At 42.3% G+C, this 19062-nt stretch overlaps 1 protein-coding gene across 2 annotated transcripts; it reads left to right on the top strand.

The window, feature by feature from the left end:
- The first annotated feature begins 5794 nt into the window (after positions 1-5794).
- Positions 5795-17987, top strand: LOC124140252 (zinc metalloproteinase nas-6-like). 2 transcript variants are annotated; one of them, XM_048400928.1, is made up of 12 exons: positions 5795-5902; positions 11355-11370; positions 11674-11697; positions 12073-12119; positions 12270-12348; positions 12663-12798; positions 15531-15706; positions 15902-16150; positions 16601-16624; positions 16843-16983; positions 17328-17578; positions 17808-17987. In XM_048400928.1, exons 1-12 carry the CDS (start codon positions 5843-5845, stop codon positions 17910-17912), a joined length of 1308 nt encoding a protein of 435 aa, XP_048256885.1. In that variant the 5' UTR covers positions 5795-5842; the 3' UTR covers positions 17913-17987. The 2 variants fall into 2 exon arrangements, with proteins under 2 accessions (XP_048256885.1, XP_046363680.2); XM_046507724.2 differs by lacking the exon at positions 5795-5902 and adding an exon at positions 10665-10793.
- The last annotated feature ends 1075 nt before the right edge of the window (positions 17988-19062 follow it).

The raw sequence follows: 19062 nt of genomic DNA, 5'->3' as shown, positions 1-19062 counted from the left end.
CGCCATTTCAATGAATATGTGGGTATCATGCACCCATTTCTCGCGAAATCGAAAATGCACGAACTGTCACGAACTGTAGTTGGTATAAACTGTGGCCCATTCTTGGACCTACCACTCCTTGGTCAACAATGCCACGCCTAACTCAAATTCAGAGAAACCAGGCTATCGGACGTTTGGAAGCAGGAGAGTCTGTCCAAGATGTTGCCCGTCTTTTCAACGTTAACATAACCACAATTTACCGTCTCCTGCATCGATACAATGCTACACAGACCACAGATGACCTTTCTCGGAGCGGTCGTCCTAGGGTCACCACACCTCGACAGGATCGGCAGATTACCCGTCAACACCAGCGACATCCGTTCCTAACTGCAAGTGAAAGTTCTTGACAGACCATAGGAACACATAATCGACACATTAGCCGGGACACTGTGATCCGACGTCTCCGTTCCAACAACCTCAGATGTCGCCGACCAGCACGTCGTCCTGTTCTCCAACCACGGCATCGACAAGCACGACTTCAGTGGGCAAAGGGTCATCGCAATTGGCGTCATCGTGAGTGGAGGCGTGTCATCTTTTCTGATGAAAGTCGCTTTTGTGTCTCCCATGCAGACGGAAGAGTTAGAGTTTGGCGGCGTCGAGGTGATCGTTTCGCTGACAGAAACATTGTGGAAAAGGATCCATGGGGTGGACCTAGCGTCATGATATGGGCAGGGATTGAACTTAATGCGAGACTTGGACCCATGTGCTTTCTGAATGTTGGTCAAGGTCGGGGACACGGCGTCACTGCTCAGCGATATATCGACCAAGTGATAAGACCCCATGTTGTTCCATTTTTTGTACCACATCAACAACACATTTTCCAGCAGGACAACGCTCGTCCCCACGTTGCCAGAGCTACCATGGCCTTTCTGCAACAACACACCATCCGTGTTCTACCGTAGCCAGCCCTCAGCCCTGATCTGAACCCCATCGAACACTTGTGGGATGAGGTTCAAAGGCGTTTGCACAATGTGAGCCCAGTCCCTACAACTGCCGATGAACTACGCACAGCTGTTCTGGATGTGTGCAGGATGATCCCTAGGGCCTTCACAAATCGTCTGATCCACTCAATGTACAGGAGATGTGTGGCAGTGATCAATGGTAATGGTGGTCACACCAGGTATTGACTGACATTTTGGGTATTGACCCAAATTGGCCCTATTAGTATTTCTTGTCTTTACTGCTGAAAATAAATAACATGTATACTGCATACTCGACTTGCGTTTCTTTTGCGCGTGAGGATATATTTTAGTGACCGAAAATATTTGCCCTCATTTTAGTGAAACGAGAAGAGTCGTAAACTGTTCTCTTCTTATGGATTTCTCTTATTGCTTGAGTAAACGACCAATTCCGCTGAGAATTTATTCCAACCAGTAAATGAGTATAAAACTTCTCTGGTAAAATTGGTTCCTGGCCACACTGCTTAACGAACATAAATAAAAGCATGATCTGATAATTTGTGACCCACGGATCTGTACAATTCGTGCATTCCATAACATCAGCATGGGTGTAAGGTGACGAATCTATAAAGACGTGCTACATGAAATCCACGTGCATTGCGTTACACTCCACACGCAGTTCCCTGTTCAAAGGAAATGGATTCTTCCGTTGTATTTGGAACGCTTACTGTCCAAAATCGACAAAAAACATACTTTATGTTTGATTAGCAGTAGATGTGACAGCTGAGTATAGACCCCCAGTGTTATCTATGTCACGATTTTTGTTAGGCACCTGATCTGTCAGTGCTCACGACATTTCCAGGACATGGATTTGGGTCAGGATTTGAATTCTGTTTGAAGTTTATTTTGTTTGTTTGTTGTTTAACACCGCAATCACCAATTTTCCAGCTTTTAGACGGCGGCCTCAAAACAATCGAGTCTGGAGTAACGTCATGAATATCGATCTAGGCACATTTGGATACGATGACATGCATCAACTAAGTCGGAAGGCCAGACCACTCGATCCAGTTAGTCGCCTCTTACGACAAGTGTCGTGTGGATCTCTTCCATCCCGGATCTTCAGGGAGATCTTGTTACGACGTAAATTGTAAAAACGCGGTTAATTACACTTTACGTCGTAACAGATCTCCTGAGAGTATTACCATTGTACCTTAATGGCGAGGATCGTTGCTCATGCTGTCCACCACTGGTTCAGACAATTATTTTCTGATGTAGCTTTAATATTGCTCACTATAGCGGTGTGCAACACCAGCCAAAATATGGTAAATATATGAGGAGAGGTTTTTGTTTCTTTGGGTGTTTACAACATCGCACTCAGCAATGTTCCAGCTATATGACGGCGCACTGTACGTACTCGAGTCCGGATCAAACAAACCAGTGATTTATATCATATGAACAAATTTCCACGCTGTCGGGATAGGATGCCATTCAATCAACCAAGTTACCGAGCCTGACTACCAGATCCATTAAGTAGTTGTCTCTACAGCTAAACACGGTAGCGAGCACTAAGATCTGATTTCAATGAGATTCATTCACTCAGTCGCCTTTTACGACAAGCCTAGGTCGCCGGGGATTCAAACTAGGAATCCTCACGGCGAAAGGACAAAAGCTTCAAATATACAACATTCGTCTCATGATAGAGATTATGTCATAATTAAGAAATAAACGACGAGTGGGAGTTGTTTGTCGTACAATAAAACACTGCAGGGAGCATAAACCATGAGGCTCGAAGCATTCCGCTGTTATCTACAGGCTATTTGTCTTGTCATCTGCGACGAGCCTAACTATAGCCAGGAATCTATGTATGGCATGGTATCGGGTCTCACTGACCGAGATATAGCAGCCAAGGCCATTCCACCTAATATCTACGTTACTCCATTGTTATGGGGCCGCTTCCGTGGTCTAGTGGTAGAGCGTCCGCCCGGAGGGCGGAAGGTCAGGGGCTCGGTCCCCGACCGCGTCATACCAAAAGACGTTAAAAGATGGTACTTGTTGTAACCTGTCTGACGCTCGGCATTAAGGGGCTAAAACAAGCAGTGGTTGGCTCGAGCTGGAGTCAAGTGCGGCATGGTATCTCAGTGTGCTAGCACTAAAAATCGGCATCAGTCCGGACTGGTACAGGCAGCCACGCATACACATGCATGCACATCGCTATATAGGTGCAATAATCTTGAACGCGATGTTAAACTCCATCTCACCTCACCGTCGTCATGGTTGCAGTGTCATCCACAAGGGAGAACATTGCCAACACTTATACTACGGTGGTCATGTAACAATATTGAAAACGACCTGATCTAATATCGTTTAATAACCATCAAATAGCCAATAAACTTCAGTTTAGGTCCAGCCTTTGATGTTTACATTGCACGACTTTTGAGGTACAATCAAGCATGCTCTTTCCATGAAGATTTCAAAGGACGTCATACAACTCTTGCTGAGAGGTTGTCTGATAAAGGTTACACCATTCAAGGCCTCACTAAAACTGTAAAAGTCTTTTGGCAGACATGTGGAGCGCATTTCCAACTTTGAGGTATCAGTGACAAAAATGATTGGTTTGGTTGTTGTTGGTTTGTGGTTTAACGCCGCACCCAGCAATATTCCAGCTATATCGGGGCGGTCTGCAAATAATCGAGTCTGGACCAGACAATCCATTGATTAATATCATGAGCATCGATCCACGCAATTGGAATCGATGACATGCATCAACCAAGTCAGCGAGCCTGACCACCCGATCCCGTTAGTCGCCTTTTACGACAAGCCTAGTCACCTTTTACGGCAAGCATGGGTTGCTGAAGACCTGTTCTACCCCGGAATCTTCACGAAGATTTTGATTTGTACCATAGGTACGTTCCTCTGCATGTGTTGTGACGAGTGCCACGGATAGGGCAGGATCCGCTCACATTTTTGTGAAGAACTGGTATCATATTACTATTTGACAGCCATGTATAAACACATGCACATGCTATGGTCTGAATCGTACAATCGACTCTGCTTTTAGCAGAGGTTTCTTGTGAATATGGAACGTGTTATGCCACTTTTTTTACAGAAAAAACGACTATGCTTGCCGTAAAAAGCGACTATACTTGTCGTAAGAGGCGGCTAACGGGATCGGGTGGTCAGGCTCGCTGACTTGGTTTATGTGTCTCATCGTATCCCAATGGCGTGGATCGATGCTCATGATATCAATCACTGGATTATCTGGTCCAGACTCTATTATTTACAGACTGCTGTCATATACTGGAATATTGGTGAGTGCGGCGTTAAACAACAAACAAAAAACTCTCAGTTGGTGTGGCAACGTCTGTTTCGGGATCCAGATCAACTGATCTACCTATTTAAAGAAAACAGGACCCTTCACCCACGATTATCCTGTGTGTCAAATCTTCATTGCATTAAGATATATATATATATATATATATATATATATATATATACAGTTATAGGATGGAAATGTAATACATTGGATAATGAAGGATGTTATGTCTAAGGACAACGCGACGTTTAAATAATGGTATAGGCGTTCAGCGTAGTTCCGTCTGGAATAATAGATGGCGAGATTGATAGCTCTGTGAGGCGTACTTGTCTGTTTCAGAGGTCAGTCAGGGATGTGGTTACAGCAACGTGCATCCACGGGTGTGTGTGTGTGCGTGCGCGCGTGCGCGCACGCGTGCGTGAGTGTGAGTGAGTGTGTGCGTGCGTGAGTGTGAGTGAGTGAGTGAGTGAGTGAGTGTGTGTGTGTGTGTGTGTGTGTTTGTACTAGTCCTGACATATGTCGGTTTCATGGTGCGAGCACACTGAGACACAATGCCGCAGACACAGTATACTGACTCCGAGACGACCTTGTCTTATCCCGTACATGCTGAGCGCCAGGCATGGTAACAAGTACCATCTTTTAGGGTCTTTTGGTATGCTACGGCCGGGGATTGAACTACTGATCTTCCGCTCAACAGACAGACGCTCTATCCACTAGACCACGACGGCCAAGGAAGACAGAGCAATTCAGTATATTTCTACCTATGAGTTGCCTGCTTTTGTACTGAGGCCATGCTCATACCACATTTTTATTTGTGCATCAGCATTAAAATATAGACTTTTCATGAAGAATGAATTACATAGAGTTGATGGTAGTTTCGATTCCCAAATGCTCCGCGATTCGCTGTACAGAGTTGCGTCCCTTGGGAACGCCAGAAACCTATGATTGTAGGTTCGAATCCCGGTTCGCTCCGATTATGTTTCTAGGTTTGTCAGCACCTTACCTGTGCTTGTGGGTTTCACCGAAGTGGTAAACGTCTGAGACCTGCACCACTTCGGGCTTACCTCCTGCATTAAGCTGACACGCCATGATATAACGGAAATGCTGTTAAAAGCGGCGTTAAACCCAACTCACTCACTCACACGAATCCCTAATTCGCCCTTATTTTGATTCAAAGTTACAGCGATAAAGCGTCCATTTTAGGCTTTCGTCCCAGACGCCATGATATAGCTGATGCTTTAAACCTCACTCACTCACTCACTCACTCACTCACTCACTCACTCACTCACTCACTCACTCACTCATCTGCCATGACGGCTTCTTCATCAGTTCCAATAAGTAAGGTTACAGTTAAACCCCAATAGATAATGTTTGGTACCTGCGTTTCACAAATAAAACCATGCACCTAGTATTTGTGTAACCAAACCCAGTTCTTATCAACCACACGAACAACTCCACCTCTTGCACTGAGATATAGGTGAGGCCATGTGACACATTCCCATTAATTTATCAGTAAAAACCAGGTTTCTGGACGTATGTATTAAAAGGACACGTTCAAAGGTTATTCTCCCAAGACTTTCATTGGAGAAACATGTTGAGGGTTGTCCTCGTCCTGTGTTTGGGGTATTCCCTTGCTGTGCCTATTGGGCAGGTATGTTGGTTTGTTGGTTTGTTTGTTGGTTGGTTGGTTTGTTGTTTAACGCCGCACTCAGCAATATCCCAGCTATATGACGGCGGGCGGCAAACAATCGAGTCTGGACCAGACAATCCAGTGATTAATATCATGAGCATCGATCCAATCAATTGGGATCGATGACATGCATCAACCAAGTCAGCGAGCCTGACCACCCGATCCCGTTAGTCGCCTTTTACGGCAAGCATAGTCACCTTTTACGGCAAGCATGGGTTGCTGAAGACATATTCTACCCCGGAATCTTCACGGGTCTGTGGGGGCATCTACCATTTTAGTACTTTTCGGCGTATTTTATACACACTTTTATATACAGGCAGTGCTGTGCTTTATTGTTAAAAGAAACCATAACATTTGTTTACGATGGTAACTTGGTTAGCTCATCTGATAGCATATGGTTCCTTGAAACCGATGCTTGTTTTGAGAGGGGACTTCAGGGATCGGTAGGTCAGAATTGGTGATTTGGTTGATTGTGTGACTTCGTACCCTGGCAGAGTTAAATTAAAGAATAGTTTAATTTTATTTTGTTATTTTGTTAAGGAATGATAATTAAGAGTTTTGAAAATACTATATGTAACATTGCTATCAAATGAATTTTTTCCTATGGAAAAGTGTCATTACTAATTCACGTCATTGGAGGTATAAAAGCATTTTAAAGAATAGAGGATATAATTCGTTGTACTTTCAGTAACCAGTCATAATGTCAAATTATACCCTGGAAGAGTGGGACGTTTCTCTTAATGCAGTGTTTATTCAAGAGTTGTTTACTTTTATTTTGCTATTTTGTTATGGAATTATGATTTAGAGTTGTGAAAATACTATGACGATAATACGTTTGGAATCAGAGTTACTACAATCGTTTTGTGGGACGAGCAACGAACGTGTATGCTAATTGAACTCACGCAAATGTTATTAATATGTCGGAGTTATATTTTATGATCTAGGGACATTTGGATACGATGACATGCATCAACTAAGTCGGAAGGCCAGACCACTCGATCCAGTTAGTCGCCTCTTACGACAAGTGTCGTGTGGATCTCTTCCATCCCGGATCTTCATGGAGATCTTGTTACGACGTAAATTGTAAAAACGCGGTTAATGACACTTTACGTCGTAACAGATCTCCTGAGAGTATTATCATTGTACCTTAATGGCGAGGATCGTTGCTCATGCTGTCCACCACTGGTTCAGACAATTATTTTCTGATGTAGCTTTAATATTGCTCACTATAGCGGTGTGCAACACCAGCCAAATTATGGTAAATATATGAGGAGAGGTTTTTGTTTCTTTGGGTGTTTACAACATCGCACTCAGCAATGTTCCAGCTATATGACGGCGCACTGTACGTACTCGAGTCCGGATCAAACAAACCAGTGATTTATATCATATGAACAACTTTCCACGCTGTCGGGATAGGATGCCATTCAATCAACCAAGTTACCGAGCCTGACTACCAGATCCATTAAGTAGTTGTCTCTACAGCTAAACACGGTAGCGAGCACTAAGATCTGATTTCAATGAGATTGATCCACTTAGTCGCCTTTTACGACAAGCCTAGGTCGCCGGGGATTCAAACTAGGAATCCTCACGGCGAAAGGACAAAAACTTCAAATATTCAACATTCTTCTCATGATAGAGATTATGTCATAATTAAGAAATAAACGACGAGTGGGAGTTGTTTATCGTACAATAAAACACTGCAGGGAGCATAAACCATGAGGCTCGAAGCATTCCGCTGCTATCTACAAAGCTATTTGTCTTGTCATCTGCGACGAGCCTAACTATAGCCAGGAATCTATGTATGGCATGGCATCGGGTCTCACTGACCGAGATATAGCAGCCAAGGCCATTCCACCTAATATCTACGTTACTCCATTGTTATGGAGCCGCTTCCGTGGCCTAGTGGTAGAGCGTCCGCCCGGAGGGCGGAAGGTCAAGGGTTCGGTCCCCGACCGCGTCATACCAAAAGACGTTAAAAGATGGTACTTGTTGTAACCTGTCTGACGCTCGGCATCAAGGGGCTAAAACAAGCAGTGGTTGGCTCGAGCTGGAGTCAAGTGCGGCATGGTATCTCAGTGTGCTAGCACTAAAAATCGGCATCAGTCCGGACTGGTACAGGCAGCCACGCATACACATGCATGCACATCGCTATATAGGTGCAATAATCTTGAACGCGATGTTAAACTCCATCTCACCTCACCGTCGTCATGGTTGCAGTGTCATGCACAAGGGAGAACATTGCCAACACTTATACTACGGTGGTCATGTAACAATATTGAAAACGACCTGATCTAATATCGTTTAATAACCATCAAATAGCCAATAAACTTCAGTTTAGGTCCAGCCTTTGATGTTTACATTGCACGACTTTTGAGGTACAATCGAGCATGCTCTTTCTATGAAGATTTCAAAGGACGTCATACAACTCTTACTGAGAGGTTGTTTGATAAAGGTTACAACATTCAAGGCCTCACTAAAACTGTAAAAGTCTTTTGACAGACATGTGGAGCGCATTTCCAACTTTGAGGTATCAGTGACAAAAATGATTGGTTTGGTTGTTGTTGGTTTGTGGTTTAACGCCGCACCCAGCAATATTCCAGCTATATGGCGGCGGTCTGCAAATGATCGAGTCTGGACCAGACAATCCATTGATTAATATCATGAGCATCGATCCACGCAATTGGAATCGATGACATGCATCAACCAAGTCAGCGAGCCTGACCACCCGATCCAGTTAGTCGCCTTTTACGACAAGCCTAGTCACCTTTTACGGCAAGCATGGGTTGCTGAAGACCTGTTCTACCCCGGAATCTTCACGAAGATTTTGATTTGTACCATAGGTACGTTCCTCTGCATGTGTTGTGACGAGTGCCACGGATAGGGCAGGATCCGCTCACCTTTTTGTGAAGAACTGGTATCATATTACTATTTGACAGCCATGTATAAACACATGCACATGCTATGGTCTGAATCGTACAATCGACTCTGCTTTTAGCAGAGGTTTCTTGTGAATATGGAACGTGTTATGTCACTTTTTTTTACAGAAAAAACGACTATGCTTGCAGTAAAAAGCGACTATACTTGTCGTAAGAGGCGGCTAACGGGATCGGGTGGTCAGGCTCGCTGACTTGGTTTATGTGTCTCATCGTATCCCAATGGCGTGGATCGATGCTCATGGTATCAATCACTGGATTATCTGGTCCAGACTCTATTCTTTACAGACTGCTGTCATATACTGGAATATTGGTGAGTGCGGCGTTAAACAACAAACAAAAAACTCTCAGTTGGTGTGGCAACGTCTGTTTCGGGATCCAGATCAACTGATCTACCTATTTAAAGAAAACAGGACCATTCACCCACGATTATCCTGTGTGTCAAATCTTCATTGCATTAAGATATATATATATATATATACAGTTATAGGAAGGAAATGTAATACATTGGATAATGAAGGATGTTATGTCTAAGGACAACGCGACGTTTAAATAATGGTATAGGCGTTCAGCGTAGTTCCGTCTGGAATAATAGATGGCGAGATTGATAGCTCTGTGAGGCGTACTTGTCTGTTTCAGAGGTCAGTCAGGGATGTGGTTACAGCAACGTGCATCCACGGGTGTGTGTGTGTGCGTGCGCGCGTGCGCGCACGCGTGCGTGAGTGTGAGTGAGTGTGTGCGTGCGTGAGTGTGAGTGAGTGAGTGAGTGAGTGAGTGTGTGTGTGTGTGTGTGTGTGTTTGTACTAGTCCTGACATATGTCGGTTTCATGGTGCGAGCACACTGAGACACAATGCCGCAGACACAGTATACTGACTCCGAGACGACCTTGTCTTATCCCGTACATGCTGAGCGCCAGGCATGGTAACAAGTACCATCTTTTAGGGTCTTTTGGTAGCTACGGCCGGGGATTGAACTACTGATCTTCCGCTCAACAGACAGACGCTCTATCCATTAGACCACGGCGGCCAAGGAAGACAGAGCAATTCAGTATATTTCTACCTATGAGTTGCCTGCTTTTGCACTGAGGCCATGCTCATACCACATTTTTATTTGTGCATCAGCATTAAAATATAGACTTTTCATGAAGAATGAATTACATAGAGTTGGTGGTAGTTTCGAATCCCAAATGCTCCGCGATTCGCTGTACAGAGTTGCGTCCCTTGGGAACGCCAGAAACCTATGACTGTAGGTTCGAATCCCGGTTCGCCCCGATTATGTTTCTAGGTTTGTCAGCACCTTACCTGTGCTTGTGGGTTTCACCGAAGTGGTAAACGTCTGAGACCTGCATCACTTCGGGCTTACCTCCTGCATTAAGCTGACACGCCATGATATAACGGAAATGCTGTTAAAAGCGGCGTTAAACCCAACTCACTCACTCACACGAATCCCTAATTCGCCCTTATTTTGATTCAAAGTTACAGCGATAAAGCGTCCATTTTAGGCTTTCGTCCCAGACGCCATGATATAACTGATGCTTTAAACCTCACTCACTCATTCACTCACTCACTCATCTGCCATGACGGCTTTTTCATCAGTTCCAATAAGTAAGGTTACAGTTAAACCCCAATAGATAATGTTTGGTACCTGCGTTTCACAAATAAAACCATGCACCTAGTATTTGTGTAACCAAACCCAGTTCTTATCAACCACACGAACAACTCCACCTCTTGCACTGAGATATAGGTGAGGCCATGTGACACATTCCCATTAATTTATCAGTAAAAACCAGGTTTCTGGACGTATGTATTAAAAAGGACACGTTCAAAGGTTATTCTCCCAAGACTTTCATTGGAGAAACATGTTAAGGGTTGTCCTCGTCCTGTGTTTGGGGTACTCCCTTGCTGTGCCTATTGGGCAGGTATGCGGGGGCATCTACTTTTTATCTGCATTACTATTTTAGTACTTTTCGGCGTATTTTATACACACTTTAATATACAGGCAGTGATGTGCTTTATTGTCAATAGAAACCATAACATGTGTTTACGATGGTAACTTGGTTAGCTCATCTGATAGCATATGGTTCCTTGCAACCGATGCTTGTTTTGAGAGGGGACTTCAGGGATCGGTAGGTCATAATTGTTGACTTGGTTGATTGTGTGACTTCGTACCCTGGCAGAGTGGGACGTTTCTCTTAATGCAGTGTTTATTCAAAAACATGCACAATATCATTCATGAATTCAAGAATTGTTTAATTGTATTTTGTTATTTTGTTAAGGAATTATGATTTAGAGTTGTGAAAATACTATGACGATAATACATTTGGAATCAGAGGTACAACAATCGTTTTGTGGAACGAGCAAGGAACGTGTACGCTAATTTAACTCACGCAAATGTTATTAATATGTCGGAGTTTCAAAGTAAAAACACACACGTATATCTTTGTATCCCGCTATAATTATGTTTATATTTTTACCACCAGGCCCCAGTATTCGATCGTAAGTATGAGTAATAAACAACACAATGAACAAATATGTTACAAACATTAATGGGCGTGTGGCCTAACGTGAATGGCACTATCATTTATACATCTTTTGCATAATGTACTGGCAAAAATAAACGTATGTATTCTTTTAAAATCATGTCAAAAGCCGTAATGCCTTCACAAAAACTTAAACGCCGAAAAATAACTAAAATTAATGAAAGAGGAAAAATATGGAACATATGAAACACATACCTTTATTCCTCATGATGATCAAGTTCTATCTGAATATTGTGATATTGTTTTTATTTTCTTATAGCGGCATATCCTGAGGAAAACCCTGGTGAGTTATGATTAAACATTAAACGATATGATTTTACACGGTAATGTAAATTTAACACCTATATGTAGGTGATATAATGTACCACTTATTGATTGTTTGGATATCACCAAAGTGGTGTATGTCTGAGAAGTTCGGCCGTTCCTCACACGCTGTGATACAACGGAAATACTGTACAAAGCGGCCTTCAAATCCACACACTCACTTTCATTATCCAGGATAATCAGCTGTGTTTTTGACCCACACCCAAGTTCTTTAGGCAAGGGAAGATACATGAACGGAATAAAGTCAATGGTGTGGTAACATGTGCACAATCATCCATAGGTCTGAGCACGAGATCCCATGTATATGGTAAACCTTACATCTTCCCCCACACAGGTCTCTTTGAGGGTGACATCATTCTTCATCCGGGACAAAACCCTAAGGTAACCATTCATCTGGTCTTTACTGTATCACTGTCAAATTAGTTGAATAAAAACAGTTTTCAAATAAATGACGCATTATTTGAACAAGAAATTCCACAACTTAAAGTAAATCAACCCCAAACTGAATTCAACATATTTTTTCCTTTGAAGAACCGAAATGCTCAAAGGAACAGGAATTATAGATGGCCGAACGGCGTCATCCCCTACGTCATAGACACCAACCATTTTAGTGAGTACTGTTTGCAGTATACCAAAGCTGTAGCATGACGTGTGAGAACGTCAGCTTAAAATTGAGGACTTTGAATGAAAATTTGTTTAACTTATAAAATCTGTTAATTGACCTTCTTTTTTTTATTTTCTATGTCTGTATTCAACTAAATTAAGACAATATTTAAAAAAAAAGGATTTTACTAGTATCATGGACATCTTTACTACACAGATTTTGTAACTTTTTGAAACGATTTTGTCGATTTCTTAGTGAAATGGATTATTGGAGGTTTTTAGAAAGTGTTTCACTTGACCATGTCTATACTGTGTATCTAGGCGCCTCTGAGCAGAAAACCATCCATCAGGCCATAACCAACTTACAGGAAAAGACAAAGGTCAATGGTAAAGCCTGCCTGACATTCAAACCCCGTACCAACGAGGCCGCCTACATCAAATACCAAGGAGGAAGCGGGTATGTCATTGCTGTTAGTTTATGTTGACAACGAACGTATTCCTTATTAACTTCAACTGAAGTCTCCGAGTTTTATCATACGAGGGATGGTCAAAAAGTTCTTAGCCTTTCAAACAAAACAAACAATTGTGAACATGTTTTTAATTTTATTTTTCAACATAATCTCCCTGCTTCTCAATACACTTCTCTCGTCGATAGTGAAGCTTTTCAATTCCGGTCAGGAAGCAGTTTTCTGAAGCCACCCTGAAAATCCCATTCACTGCAACTTTGAGGTCATCGTTATCGTCATAGCCCTTTCCACGAAGGTGTTCTTTCAGTTTAGGAAACAGGTAGAAATCACTTGATGCCAAGTCTGGCGAGTATAGAGGGTGAGTAAGCTCCTCGAACCCACATTGTCGTACAGCAGCCTTTGCAAGTCGATAGGTGTGAGAAGAGGCATTGTCATGAAAAAGTAGAACTCCAGCAGTCAGCATTCCTCGCCGCTTTTCTTTGATAGAATCTCTCAGACGACAAAGCAAATCAGCAGAGTAGGCACCGGTAACCGTTTTGATGTTCTAAGTCATCAACAAGGATCACACCCTTTGCATCCCAGAATACAGTGGCCATAGATTTCTTCACTGCTCTTGAAGACTTGAATTTCTTTTTTAAACTGGAATGGTGCCATTCAATGGATTGACGTTAGTGGTTAACCCATGTTTCATCACCTGTTACTAATCTCTTTTGAATTTGACGAAATCCTCCTCAATTAGCTCTAATATTTCTCTGGCAATGTTGGTTTTTCCCGCCTTAGATACAAATTCAGAAACTTTGGCACCCAACAAGCAGATATCTTATTCATCTGTAAATGTTAATGAATAATAGTTTCAATGGATCCATGGATTAGACCTGTGTCTTCCTTAAATTCAGCACTGATAATACCTCTATCTGACACTATAAGTTTTTTAATTTCCTTGATTGAATCTTGATTGAAGACGAAGGACGTCCAGACCTAGGGTCATCATCAAGGCTTGTTCTCCCAACCTTAAACAAAGCTGCCCAATATTTAACAGTGGAATAATAGCTAGGGCATATATCCCCATACACTTGTGATATGCGGTCATGAATTTCTTGGGGAGTACTATTCTTTGAAGTCAAAGACTTGATGACTGCTCAGTACCCGTTCCTTTCCATTTCAGTGTCCATTTGAACCCCTATCACGTTCAACAGGCTGTCACTAATATACAAACGGGTCAAAAGACCAAATGCACTTGCAATGAACTACCCAAACAATGTACTACATTGACTAGTTCACTTTCTTATGGCACAGTTGAAAGTTAGTCGGGCTAAGAACATGCTAATGATATGACCTATCCTCTCTCAGTCAGCGTGAAACATAGTGAAACAACAGAGGCTTTCAATCTCATTGATGAGGCCGACACAGACGTTCCCACACCGACTGAGAGTTTTTTGTTTGTTGTTTAACAGCGCACTCGTCAATATTACAGCTATATGAGAGCGGTCTGTAAATAATCGAATCTTGACCAGACAATCAAGTGATTGACATCCTGAGCATCGATCCACTTAATTGGGATACGATGACCTACATGAAGTCAGCGAGCCTGACCACCCGATCCTGTTAGTCGCCTCTTACGACAAGCAAAGTCGCCTTTTACGGCAAGCATGGGTTGCTTAAGACCTATTCTACTCCGGATCTTCACGGGTCTCAACTGAGAGAGGATAGGTGATATCAGATATCTTTCCTTATGGGAAAAGGCAAAAAAAACACCCCAAACCCCCCAAAACAAACAAACAAAAAAACACCCCAAAAAACAATCAAGCGTGCCGGGAAATACTGAATGATGACAACCAGTTAAGCTCGAACTGAACAGGCTTTCACTGGTCCATGAAACTCAGCAAGTGTATGAACAGCCAAATATCTTATTTGTTTTTGGGGTCCAAAAGGTATCCACATGTGAGACACATCTATTCTGTCAAACAATGTTATGAACAGGACAATAACAACATTATCAACCGTTCGAATCAAAACCCTATAATAACCTTGTCTGGCAGCATTAGACATGTGCAAAAAGAGTCTTGTGTCTGATCATGGATGCCAATTATTGATTCTGACCATTTGTTGCACAGAGCCTGTTTATTGTAAGTTTGTGCAATTTGTTTATCCCCTCATGTCGCAGGATCCTCTGAACGTTTAGTTGGAATCTAATATTCGCCAAGGTTATGTTCCTTGGTCGTAATACCAGTACTATACTAAAAGCTTTTACGACATGCATCAAGTTGTCTACAGTGACACGTCAGAAGTTAGTGATTATGAATTATAACGCCAGAGAATCAGTGTCCACCATCTGCCTAAAAAGATTCTTTTGGCGTAAAATGCAAAAGGAAAATAGCGACGAAAGCTATGAATGGACGAAAGCTATGAATGGAACACTGTAAATCAGTGATGACACCAGTAGTTCACGAAAAGGGTAAGCGTGTCTTGCTCTACCGGTAGCACCAGCCACACATTTGCATGAGAAAGTAAATGGCAGTACTCTACCGTACGCTGGCGGCCTGTGAAACGAGTCTTGACAGACAATCCAGTGCCACGATAGCACAGTTACTGAGTTTGTTGAAACTAGAAACGATACGTTAATTTTGAATTACTGTTAAAAATGGCAATAAATTCACGCACCCTATGCTGGTATTAGCTCCATCTCTGTTGTGTTGTTGCAAAGATATGATCGTTGTTGTAGGTGTCACACACCAGTAGGCTATCACCACACTGTGTCCGGTGTCACCCTTGGAGTTGGGTGTGGCAGAATCGGCACCATCATGCACGAGACAATGCACGCCCTGGGCTTCTGGCACGAGCAGAGCCGCCCCGATAGAGACAGCTACGTCACCATCGACTTTAGCAACATCCAGAGCGGTATATCATGAGTGAACAGAAATAAAAAATGCAGTTATTGTCTTAAAGTTAATTTTTAGTAAGTAACCTCCCGAAAAGTGAGCTGAGTTATCAACAATAATTCACCCGATCTGAAAGTTCAGCTTATCATAAAGTAACATATTTCTCTACGATAATGGTTTCCGGTCTCTTGTTTCAATGACGGTGATGTTGCAGGGCACGAACGCAACTTCGACAAGTACACCACCACACAGGTTGACACTCTTGGACTCCAGTACGACTACGAGTCCGTCATGCACTACAACGCCTACAGCTTCGCCGTCGACCGTAGGAAGCCAACTATTATTGTCAAGCAGAAGGGAGCAATCATTGGACAGAGAACTCACCTGAGTCCTTTTGACATTAAGGAGATCCAGATGTACTATGGTTGTTTGGCTTCCCAGGGCTCCCTCACCACGCCAGCTCGTAAGTCAACTAAAAACTTCAGCATAAAGGATAGTTATTCCTATGAATGTAAATCACGTTGAACTGAGGAGCGCTACTTGTGGTTGTGTTACTTATTTTTGTATTTCCACCATACAAAAATGAAATGATTATTCGATGGTGATTTATTTGATACGGGTATTATAGGCGATATTCCATGTATCATGTCATTGAGAATATGTGACTCACAAGAGGTAACGTGAACATGACGTCTTTAGGAACACGGGGGTCGCAATTTCACAGTACACGGTAATGAGCAGAGTGAAGCAGGTATTAGTTAAACTTTTTTGTGTTATTTCTACCTCTTAGAAACGGTAACAGCGTTAACTGTAAATTCTTGAATTTTGATAATTGCTTTGTTGATTGTTGACATTGTACTGTAGAAATAAACATTACAAACTTTTCATTGTGGTCAAATAAAATGTGTTTCAGCTGCAACTCTGTCACCTGTCCAAGGTAAGTAACGATAACATCTTCATCTTTAAACACTTTTATTCAGGGATAAGGTCGTGATAGTGCCTTTTGTTCATGTGCTTCTTAGTTTTGTACTGTAAAAAAATCACATTATAAATCCCAACAATAAACATCAAGCAGATTGTATGAAATAACTTCCATAGCAGACACCAGTTTGTCTCAGCACATATCCCTGAACCCTTTTCTCTGTTTGTAATTAGCTGCTGAAACCTGTACCTTCCAATCCGACTTCTGCACATGGAGCAACGTTGGAGGAGACACCATGAATTGGCTACGTCACCAGGGCAAAACCCCCAGTGTAGGGACTGGTCCCACCTCCGACCACTCGGGATCATCAACAGGTCAGTCTGTGACTACTACTACTACTACTACTACTACTACTTCTACTTCTACTACTACTACTACTATCCATTCAGGTCTTTCTTAAATACCTTAAAATAATGATGTGTTTCAATGACAAGGTTTACTGAGGAATATGCTAATAATAATAATAATAATAATAATAATAAAATAAAATAGTAGTAATAATAATAGTAATGATAATAATATGTTTTTTATTATTAAGTATATCAATAAAAGTGTGAACTTCCATCCAAGCATTTCTTAAATACTTAAAAAACACACACTTTATTTTCATGTTTTTATTTTGTAAATAACAGTCATGTTTAAATTTTGCCTTGAAAAGGTTACTACGCCTACCTTGAAGCATCAGGACACAACAGACAGAAGGGGTACCTGCTGTCTCGCCTTTTGCCCGCGGGACACTACTGTTTTAGCATGTACTACTACATGAGCGGCCAAGATGAAGGTAGCCTTAAAGTCGAGGCTGTTTTGTCAGGCAACACAAGGAGAGTTATTCATACCGTTACTGGTAACCAGGGCAACACGTGGCATCATTACCTCGTTAACGTGAATCTGAACGGAGGCAACTTTCACGTAAGAATTCATTATGGAAATAAAAATACAGATGCAGTTCGGGTACAGTTGATCATTTATCATCCGAACTGAGACCATTGCTCAATATTTTTATCCGTTTTATTTTTTCCAAGTTTAATGACAGTTTGCCGTATTAGATATGTATTTGTTTTAAATTGCCTATAGTTTCTCAGAAAAAAATCCACATCAGATTGACATTCTGTATAATGAATTTTTGTTGTATCTCCAGCTCGAAATCGAAGGTGACGTCGGAAATAACTACAGAAGCGACATTGCCATCGATGACATCACAATCCATAGCGGTGACTGTTCCACTCTTCCCGCTGCCGGTTAGAGGGCCGTGGAAGCAGGATTCATCGACATCTAAAATATAGCAACAATATCAAGCCAATAAACATATCGAACTTTTGATACGGAGTTGTCATTGGTTATTAAGTTAGAACAATGGTCTGTCTTCAACTATATACCATAGCCATCGGTTCATAAAAGAGTAACGACATGGGTGCCCGATTCTCGATTCGATTCTCATGATGTCAATCACTAGATTTTCTGGTCCAGACTCGAATATTCATAGATCGCCGTCATATAGCTTGAATATTAGCGAGTGCGGCGTTAAACAACAGACAAATAAAAAATCCATTATCTGTCATCTCCCCCTAATTCCGCCCTCCCATGTCAAACGCGGTATTCGTCCTTTTTTCCAGCCCTGTATTTCTCCAGCCCTTATTTTCTCTCTTTTGGGAACAAATGCAGAGCCAAGGTTGGTCATTAATCACCAGCTTTCCCCATGTTGGCAAGCTCAGAGCTGAACTTCAAACATCACAATCTCTGCTCAGATCCGAGGAAAATTCCTGTAACTGAAGAATTTAATAAACATGTACTCTTCAATAAAAAAAAGAAACGTAAAGCCAGATTTGTGTGTAGAAAAATACATATATACGAGGAAATTACAAGGTATTGAGACAAAATGTTGTGGAGAGAACACATGGTGATTGTAATCATCTTAGTTATCAGTACATAGGAAATGTCCAAGGTAAAGGTCAGCTACCGACAATAACGCGTTTGGCCCCCGTTGACATCTCCTGTCCATGGAAGAGACGAGTATGCGAATCACATCGTTGGGAATGGTAGCCCTCTCAACCAGCAACGCAAATCCAAACTGCTGCAACGTCTAAGGTTGTGGTTGACGTCGGCGAAGCCGTCTATCCAAATTTATCCCACAGGTGCTCTATCGGGTTGAAATCTGGGGATCTGGAGGGCCAGGGGAGAACATCAACGTTGTTGTTGTGTAGACAGGCTCTTATGATCCGTGCTGTATGCGATCGAGCGTTGTCCTGCTGGAATACACCGTTGCCGTTGGCTGCAATTGGGATGACGTGTGGTAGGAGATTTTCGTCAATGTATCGTTGGTCGTAAGATTGCCCTGGATATGGACCAAACATGTCCTGCAATGATGAGAGACAGCCGCCCACATCATAACACTA

This window comes from Haliotis rufescens, unplaced genomic scaffold (assembly GCF_023055435.1).
Source record: "Haliotis rufescens isolate VD_foot unplaced genomic scaffold, xgHalRufe1.0.p SCAF_20, whole genome shotgun sequence".
NCBI classification, from domain to species: Eukaryota; Metazoa; Mollusca; class Gastropoda; order Lepetellida; family Haliotidae; genus Haliotis; species Haliotis rufescens.
The sequence above is the reverse complement of the archived record's forward strand: the minus strand, read 5'-3'. Positions and strand labels throughout refer to the sequence as shown.